This window comes from Dendroctonus ponderosae, unplaced genomic scaffold (assembly GCF_020466585.1).
Source record: "Dendroctonus ponderosae isolate FM_Combo_2020 unplaced genomic scaffold, Dpon_F_20191213v2 Dpon_F_20191213_1, whole genome shotgun sequence".
Lineage (NCBI taxonomy): Eukaryota > Metazoa > Arthropoda > Insecta > Coleoptera > Curculionidae > Dendroctonus > Dendroctonus ponderosae.
In genome coordinates, this window is record NW_026017110.1 from 56,062,464 (window position 1) to 56,072,561 (window position 10,098).

The following is a 10,098-nucleotide window of genomic DNA, read 5'->3' on the forward strand; positions in this document are numbered from 1 at the left end:
ATGAAATATCTAAAGAGACGGGGATCCAAGTAAGACTTCGGCCCATATTGAAAATTAAAATGGCAAAAAGTTTCATTCATTCTTGAGAGCGATATTTTTTTAAGGGCGAAGAAGTAACAGCCGGTATCCTTTATGAATTTATATTTGGGGTTGACGGGATATAATTTTTCTCGTGAGCGATGTCAGTTGTTGAAAGTCACCCGGGTGGAAAGCGGAAGTGTCAGAGGGCAATTTAGCATCTTATTAGGTGCATCTCTGCTATATACAGTCAAATAAAAAGAAAAACTGAAAAGAAACATAAAACATCGGCGAGGGCGAAGGAACAATGAAATTAAAGGCGGGGATGCAAAAGTAAAAAACTTCATCCGAATAATTCGCCGAAGAAAACACAGTTGAGTAAATATCTGTATCTGTGATGAACGGTATAGGAATAAGGAGCTATGGGGTGCGAGGGGCAACATTCGTATTTACACGGAGAGCCACCGTTAGCAATTTAAATATAAAAGGCCCAATTGCACAGTGAGGGAACGGAAGGGACCTTTCACGAAGTGTTGCGAGGCAATAATCAAACCCAATCCCCCGAGATTTGGAGATCACAACCAACTTAAGAAAAAAAGAAAGGAAATGGATCTGCCTGAGCGTAAATAAAAATGTATACCCGCAGATCGCTTCGCATTCTATTATAAATTACTTCTCAATATGAGCTTTTACTGCGTAATGGGTGAGTAATTACCATACCAAATTAAACGGTTTCTCTCAGGAAGAAGTGGTCTATCTTAACGTTTTCGAATGTTCATTTTTGTGGCAATTAAAATCGACAAAGCAACACGCAAGTTTCCCAACATTCCAGCAATTCAATCACCAGGTGCTAAATTAATTAACAAAGTTTTTACTTTGAACTGTGTTAAATGTGTGCCATAAAACCGAAAAAATTCTGTTCCGAAACGTGTCAGATATTAAACATTGCAGGCGAGGTATTAAGCAAATTCCGTTCGTTTTGTCCAGGACCTATTTAAAACTTTCGATCCTACAACGAAAAAATATTTCCCGACTACCCAGTTCCTAATCTCTCATCAAATACTGAGGGGCATGCATACTTTTTAAAACTGATAATGAAAAAACTGGCGCTAAACACGCCAGAACTCACGCTTGAATGGGATCCCAGGCATTTCCATCCTGATCCTGACAACTCATCCCTATTTACTCCCCGATGTTTTGACTGCAGGACCCGACTGAAGCACATTTCAATTTCAATCGAAGGTAGACCTCATAATTTACTCACACGGTTATCATTAGTAAACTATGCAATTTTAAATTTTATTTAATCGCAATTTTCATAACAAGAATTATACTTGCGAAATGTAAAGACTACTTCAGAAAACGCCTGTATCAATGGAGTTTAGACTAGAAAGTTTATTTGTGGGGCTCAAAAGAGCAGAAACATATTTATGAAATAAAACCGCAACATTCATCTTGCAGATGCGTAGGTAAATTAAAGGTTCCTTTTGCATCCATCAAATGTTTATGTTAACCAAATACAGACATATTCTTTCCTTAAGCATTTTTTAGGACTTGCAAATTTGAACAATTTAATGTTCTTCCAAATTTCTCGGTCGTAACTTAGTCAACTATAATCGTAGTATAGAGAATACTTTCTATAATGAAATTGCAAATAGTTTCAAACAGAAGTAGCGTTTTGATCATAGAACCTGCTTTGCAAAATCGTATTCTTTTAACTTTACAACGCGTGTTAGACAAATAATGTACCGGATTAAGGTTTTTCACTCTTCATTAGATAGACAAATAAAAATGTAAGCAAAATTCGAGATATTGCTGACAGTGTTGCTCAACTAACGTGGTTATCGACAAACGAAACCACAAATTACTTTAAAACAAGCATAAGAATCAAGTGGAAATTGCTCTTTCAACTGCCAATATTTTCCAGAAATAAACAATAATTCGGTTTCTTAGTTTCTGAATAAGTAAGTAACACGCCCATAGAAATAAAGTTTTTCGCGATGCACTGCATATACAATAAAAACATACTTTATAAATGGTTTTTTCGAAGTTTCGTAAGTAAGTAAACTTGTCTTGTAAAATAATACAAAAGCTGCACTGTTCAATGCTTTATTATTCATGCATATTATTCTCGCTCTCTATTTGATAGTGCTTTTTATAATCTACAACTTTCCTTAATTAGCATTTGGAATCTCTAGCTCTGGAAACGTACTAATTGGAAAGTTAACATCCATTCTGGGCGAAAATGATGTAATTCCCATACATCAGATTATTACGTAGCGACAAGATGCAAGGTATGAACAAATGCATCCAATGGTAATATTCGAAAAATATTGCATTTCGGATATTCCGCAAGTATTTGACAATGTTTAGCTGCTTCTGGAATGTCTCCAAAATCAGTTCAAACACAACCAGAATTTTGAAAGGAAGACCCAAATAAAATACGAAATTCCTTAAAGACGTTTTGAGCGAAGTTAAAAGAGTCAAAAAAACGTTTATCAAACGAAGGGAAATATCTTTTGAAAATGAGAAAAGTTATCATTTAAGAAAGTTTGCTTACTCACAACATGACCTGCAACACAATGCTTAAAATAATAAATTATTTTATTAGTGGAAATTACATATGTCTGGACACTTTCCCAATGTGCTCGATATCTGATTATAGGTTAAAGATCAATTTTTTGATATCGCTATAAGCCGGTATTGAACTACAGACTTTGAGGCTTTAAATATGGGCATTTCAAAAAAATAACCCAATGAAAGATCAACACTGCTAACAATGTACATTATCTGAAATTTATTAAATTTGAATTTTTGGCAACCAGTGTCACGCCGGACTTGACTTCGGCATAGACTATATTAGACAATTTATACAAACGAACTTACCACAATATGACCGAACCGGGGGACAATTTTATACTATGCGTTAATTCAATCTCGAAATTCACATTCATAATGCAATTCGTATCTGATAAGGCACTGTGAACTCGCGTTCACTCGTAATAAAACTCTTATGTTAAGATATTATATACCTAAACCATATTAATAAAAGAAAGGTAAAACTTCGGAATCGACCGTACATGTCTTACATCGTTGAAACTGGGAAGAGGTCTATATTTATCTAGGCCATATCTATTATTTATATAAAAAACATATGTTTGTGTTATAGCTCAAAAATTATTGATGATATTTAAAATATATTCAGCATCTTATTCTACTGCACAAGTGTCTCGAATGTGCAAATCATTTTCTCATAATTCGTCAAATAACCCAACCATCCTCATATGCCAGTAATGGACAGAATCGAGTTTTCTTTGCAGCTGGAAAACAAAAACCGATAGCAAATTTAGGTTTTTGCTATTGAGTTAATTTTTTCCTATCTCCTTCAGTAACAAAAATTTTCTTTAAAACCACCGAAATTTGCTCACCCTGTACAGACGGTTTTCAAATGACAATAGGGCTAATGATGAGACCAACTTACACTTCTAGAACGTTGCCACTGCAAATTTATATGTAGGTACTAAGTGCGGCCCTGCAATATGACCCAAACTGGGGAAAGCCCTGCTTGATGTTTATATGTTGTTTTGATGCTATATATATCGTATACAAGCGTGTACACTGAGGGTTGTTGAGGGTTAGTGCCGCGTCGGCATCCAACGAGGACGCGTCGCGACGCTTTGCTTGCCGTCGGACCGTGTCAGCCGACAATTGTCATCCCCTTCAGAATGTTCGTCATTCGCTGGTCTTCGTAAAACTTTGCTATTCTTTTTGTTTTGTACGTTGCTTGGTTTTGATTCAAGGAATGTTAATACGATTCCAGGAAAGCATTTTTCATCTGTTGAGCCAGAGGTCTGAATTTTAAATCATTTCTTCATCAATAGTCGAGCTGATTAAATCTCGTTCAATATAGTGGCGGAAAACACGGTCGGCTATTTATTTGCAAATGACACTGATAAAATTAAAAAATAACTAAAATGTGAAACAAACATTACATCAAAAAGAGCTTCCGTTTTGTATTGCTCCGAATATACTTTCAGAAATCCGTTACCACATGTCGATTTAAAACATGATTGTTTGTTGTATTAAACGGCTTGCCGTTGACGTTGCCAAACAAATGGTTTCAGTTGATAGATCAAAGATTAACATTGTTAAAAAATTTTGTTATTAAATTTCTCACCATATATCTGTAAACATCGAGCAGTAAATATTTAGAGTTCATTTATTTATTTTCTTCAAGTTAAATGTTGTAATTTATTGTTTTGCCTTTAGCCAACACGTGAATCACTAACAGTTTGTTTTTGTGCTGTGTACTTAATTTGCTGTTATTCTACTTTTGGGACTGTTGATGATGGCAGATATTTATTTGCAATTGAATTGGTTTTTAAATTATTTACTATATATGTTCAGCTACACTTAGAAATATTTGTGCAATCTAGTATTAAAAACTGAATATTTTACACTGATTCCACAGATATCTAAATATTTCAACATTTTGGTATTTCCCATTAAAGTTTGTTATAATTATTATACATTCCGCTTCTCAAAGTAAATATTTTTGCATATTCTGTTATGGATTAGATGTGACTAACGTTTGGTGCTTTGTAGAAATCAGCGTAACTAGATAGTTGAGAAGGAAAGTCATGGGAATGTTGGAAGAAAAATAATATATTTTGTTAAATTTGCAATAATATAAATTGCATTCGTGCGTTTTTTTTAAGTATTCACCTTTCCAAAAAAATATTCTTAATTTTTATTTATTGTGCCCTTTTTTCGTGCTAATGAAAAATGTTAATTTTGAATGATAGATTGTTGTTTTGCGAGCTTCTAGAGTGCCAAAACAATCCTTATTTCACGCAACAATCATATACGTAGTTGGTCATTTAATGAATTTCATCCTGGCTAAAATTAAGAGTGCTTCATCGAGAACGTGGATTTTATAAATGCATTAAACCACTGTTTTATATTGGTTTTACAGGCCTGAAAATATTATATAATTTTGGTAATTTTTGTTTTCTTTGAAAGGCCCCTGTTTTTGAAAACTGGTATCTTTTTTTCAATTCAACAACATATTTCTATTCATTTTGCTTTCCCATTATCTGAGTTTCTACATCGGAATTATATACACACGATGTGTTAAAGCTGAAAGAAAGCATAAGAAAAATATGGGTGGTAGTCTTCACTCAAATAAAAAGTGTTTTCAGTTATGGACACTTACTTTGAAAAACTGCCTGTATTACAGATTATACATGCATAATCTAATAACAATTTTTTTAACTATTGATAATTTATACTAAATATTCATTTTCATGCTTCATTTATTTGCTCAATAGCAAGGATTATTTATTGAAAAATATAGTATAAAAAACTCATTTAGATTGTTTTCCTGAGTGTGAAAAAACTTTTATAATAAGACATAAATAATTGTATGTAGATATATTATTTTTATCTATATAATATGTGTTTTTAATGACAAGGGTTTCGCACACAATCGGACAAATGTGCATCAGAATGATTTTTTTTTGGACTAAGTTTCTAGAGATCTAAAATAACCCTTTTTCACACATAACAATCAAATAGTTCGAAATTTAATAAATTAAATGCTATGGCTAAAACTAACAGAGCTTCATGGAGAATGTTAACTTAAAAATTTGGAATTTTCTTTCAAATTATTTTGTATTGAGTTTTTATCTCAGAATTATATATAAGCAGTTAAAAATGGGTGCTAGCCTTCATTTAAAAATATAACAATTGTTTTCAATCATAGAATCGTAATTTATACATACAGACATTTAATATGATAAAATTTTCGTACATCTAATATTTATTTATTTTTTAAGTAAATGCTATTATGTTATTAAATTACATGATCTTAATTATGTTCGTGACATTCCCCAATAACAAGGATTATCTAGTGAAAAATATTGTTGAATAAAACCTGTAAGTAAATTTGTATGCTAATTTTTGATGCATCTTGCAATTCTGAACTTAGAAGATGATTGGATTCTAAATTCAGCAACATCTTTTTTTTGGTTGCAGTGGATGGAAGATGCAAATAAAAAAATGGCAACGAAGAAGTAGATAAAATAGTAGTATAAATAAAGAGCAAACTCCTAAATAAGTGTTTCAAAGTAGGTAGGACTTTAATCACTAGAATTTCGAATATTTATATGAAATTGCATCGATGCATTTTTTCAAGTATTCATTGGTCATTTTCCGTTAAGTTTCTTAACAAATAAATGATTGTATACATTTTTTCATCTAGCTTAAACCCAAATTTCCCAATTAGGACGACTCCCCATGAATTTATAAATTAACAATATAATTATTTATTTAGAAGAATTTTTTTTTCACACGAAAGAACTGAGAGTGGTAGATTTTCCTGGAGAGCCAAAATAAGCGTTTTTTCACACATAGGTAACAACTAAATCGTTCGAAATTTAATGAATCAAATGCTGCGAACGTGAATTTTCTGATTAAATTAAACAAATTGGTGAATTGTTAATTTTCCATACCAGAGAAAATGATATACATAGTTTAATCAAGACGTGAAAAATGCTAATGTCCTTAGCAATTTTTATTTTCGTTTGAACACCCAGTTTTGCAAAATTCAATTTCAATTCAATGAAAATTTTATATCATATTTCTTTTTTTCTTTGTACTAATTTTTCTTTTAACTATTTGAGTTTTTACTGCAGCTACAAAGTATATAAGGGGAAAATATGGGTCGCATTTTTCACTTAAATAGAAATAGGATAGTATATTTTTAATTTTTATGCAAATTTTCGACGCAGTTTGCAATTCTGACCTAAAAAGATAATTGCACTTTATATTCAAGAAGATTTAAAAAAATAGCTTTAGTAGATAAAAGACGTAAATAAAAAAATGGCCTCGAAGAATTAGATGGTAATGTAGATGAAGAACTAATCTACACACTCAATATCATGAAGAAAAACGTAGGGGATACCTGAGCAAAAGAGGCCAGCATCCGGGTTTCGCAGTACTTCATAGGAGCGAGCGGGAGCGTGGACGCCTGTCGGTAAACACAGCACTCACAGCACAACACCTAAACACAACTAAACACATAAACGGTAACAGCGTCTATTAATTATTTCTTTTTCGCTAGAAAGAACAAGACTTAGTTGTGTTGTTGCGCAAAAAGGGTCATTGAAGTCGCCGAGATGGCACACGACGGGCTTCGTAGGCGGGACTTTGCGTCTGGCGATGCGCCGCCGTCGCCGTCGCCGTCGTTGCCGCCACCGTTGCAGTTTGTGTTGTTTGTATGTATGTATATCTATAGAGTATAGCGAGGCGCGGCGAGGAGATGCGGCGACGCCAAGCTGGGGGCGTCTCACACCTTGCGCCCGTCTTGATGCATCCCACCCGCGTCTGCCGCTCCCGCTGCCACTGCCGCTGCTGCTGCTGCTGCTGCTGCTGATGCTGCCGCTACGGGTTTATAAACAACATCCTAGATATTGCATCGCTCCTTACTGCTCATAGCTCTATCCTTCCTTTCACTACAAGGACCAGCTCTTTATTTTGCCTGCCTCTCTTAAAATTCCTCTCTATTTTCATCATTTCTATCAAATCTGTTATATCGCAGATATAGTTGAAGATCCGTGAGGAAAAACCATACATATCCAATTTTTGTGAATTTTGACCTAGTCAGGCGATCTAGTACGGCAGTGGTTCCAAAGTGGTCCCTACGGACACCAAGGAGTCCTTGGGATCATTTAGGGGGTCCTTGGAAAATTGAATTCAATTTTGGGGTTCCCGAACAGGGTGAGGGGGTCCGCGCAAGGTAAATATAAAATAAAAATGTGATATTCCAATGCATGCAAATGGCATTTATCCAAGAAATTTTACTAAGAAAAGTTGGGAGCAAAGGGGTAATATATGCCTTAAAAATACTGACCTTTCGCCTAGCCATAAAAACTGCTCCAATTGGATTTTTTCAAATAGAACAACCTAGAAATTGTTCATATTCGGGAATGCCATTAAATTCTCTATGAAACGATATATCATATTTCTATACTTTGAGCCTGCTGTTTCCGAAATAAATCGAAATTATTGCAAAAGTTCGATTATTTCGACGTATTTGTCAAAACCAAAAGAGTAGGAGTTGGCCTGACAGTCAGCAAAGTTACAGACAGTTTTTGTGTGCTTTCTATACACTTTAGATTTAATTATTCATAAAATTGAACAGACAATTATTCAAACGAAGTTTTACTAAAACTATTTATTTTGGAAATTTTCCAAAACTATTTAAGAATAGTTGTGAATGGCGTAAGAGGGCACGCTTCTAGATTGTTTAAACCCTACTAAAAATATCAACGTTTGAGAGACGGGTACCAAGATTATTAGGCATTTAAGCTTGTTTCAACTTTACGGTTTTTGTCAATGATCTGAATTCTATTGCACCTCAGCATGGTCGGGCTTCAACTTGTTTTGCATTTTTAATTTTTGGTGGGAATGACTGCCATAAAATTATAGTTAGGGGAGAGGACATGTTCACCACGGCATACGAGTTTCACAGGGAAGAAATTATTATTAAATAAACACAAAGCTTATTTGACATTTTTTTTTATTTCGAGCAAAGCAATTCAGGAAGCATGCTTCTGGTTTTTTTGAACCAGCATTTTTCTACSGATAAGGAAAATGAAGTTTGGAGACAGTTGTCGAGGGGCTGAACCGAAGGGTTAGRACTGAAAATAWTTTAACWGTCTATGCTTTATACATTTATGAAGAAGTRATGTTTTTTCCATAGTCCAATTTGAGCCATGCACTAGCCAAGTAATATTAAAACAGTCACTTCCCAAGAATTATCTAAACGTAAAATTAGGGCACTAAAAAGTTTTGTGTTTGACATGTTTTAACAAATAGCAACAGTAATATTACATTGCTATTTTTCATCGAATTTCGTTCGTGTCTAGTGTAGCCGCGGTTTTCGAACATTAATTTGGAAATACGTATTATTTTAAAGAAATTATGCTATTAAAGGTTCAACATTATACACAAACTCCTTTTTCCTTCTAACGCTATCCAGCAGGTGCCAAAAGTGTTTGAAACACACCCATTTACCAGTCTACTCACGAAGTCTTGTTCGCTACCAAACATTCAATGAAACCTTGAATATAATGTTCTGATACAGATTAACTGATAATCGAGCGATTCCGCACCCCAATTTTGTGTCGCGTGGGGAAGGTTAGCATTCATTTGTCAAACATATCCGAAACAACTAACGAAACTTGCTGCTAGGAAAGGAACTGACGTAATATGCTCATCAGGAAAGTTTTATATTATATTGTTCTGGGCAGTGTTTTTCAGCTTATTGATCAGGAGTTTCGTAGCGGCAAACTGTTCGCCCGGATAGAAAACTGCGTAAAGAAGAAGTAACACATTAGGCTTTAATTTCATTCATCTGTATAAAACATTTCACAAAGAATAATCCTGACAGCTTCTCATATCTATTCTTGCCAGGATCAATATAACGGATGTTCCAAAAGTGAAGAAATGTGCGTTAGGTCAAGCAACAAATTTTCGAAAAAGCATGTTTAAAATTTCAAATTTAAATCCCACGTTAGTTACACATGGCAATTTTACTTACTGGCCACTTATAATGATCAATGTGTATTTTATGTGGCATTTATGCTTTTTATAACTAGGGCCTATGAAGCTTAGAAACTGGTCCTAATTTGATGCATATTAATTTAAAGAAACGAGTATTTTCGCTGCTGAAAAATATCTGGTTTTGTAAAATATASGTTTATAAAAAGCAATAGTTTTTCAATCCAACACAAAATTGGCGCAGTCGGTAGAATCCTTTCAGTGCGGTTACGGCTGACACGCCTTAAGAACTAATGCAACAGCTGAAAAACTTCAGCCTCTCTTTCATCTACTGAGACTTGAACGTGTCACGTGCTGAAGTAATTTGAAAAATGATTTAATGATATTACATAGTGCGATTCCTTTGATGTCAAGAAAATCCTATATATATATATAAATAATCTTTATTTCCTACGGAAAAAGGCTATCGACCCAATCGGTCTTTCTGCCCTTGTTTAGTACATATGTCTTAGCCTA

At 34.0% G+C, this 10,098-nt stretch overlaps 1 protein-coding gene across 8 annotated transcripts in view; it reads right to left on the reverse strand.

Annotated features, from left to right (window-relative positions):
• LOC109537911 (forkhead box protein P1) overlaps positions 1 to 10,098 on the reverse strand; it is a 164,978-nt gene that overhangs the window by 42,659 nt on the left and 112,221 nt on the right. For 2 of the 8 annotated variants that reach the window (XM_048661414.1, XM_048661413.1), the window contains exon 1: positions 6,983 to 7,284. The exons of the other annotated variants lie outside the window; for them this stretch is intronic. In XM_048661414.1, coding sequence (XP_048517371.1) covers positions 6,983 to 7,024 — 42 coding nt within the window. In that variant the 5' untranslated portion in view covers positions 7,025 to 7,284. Of the gene's footprint in view, positions 1 to 6,982; positions 7,285 to 10,098 lie in introns of those variants that run through there. 8 annotated transcript variants of the gene reach the window in all.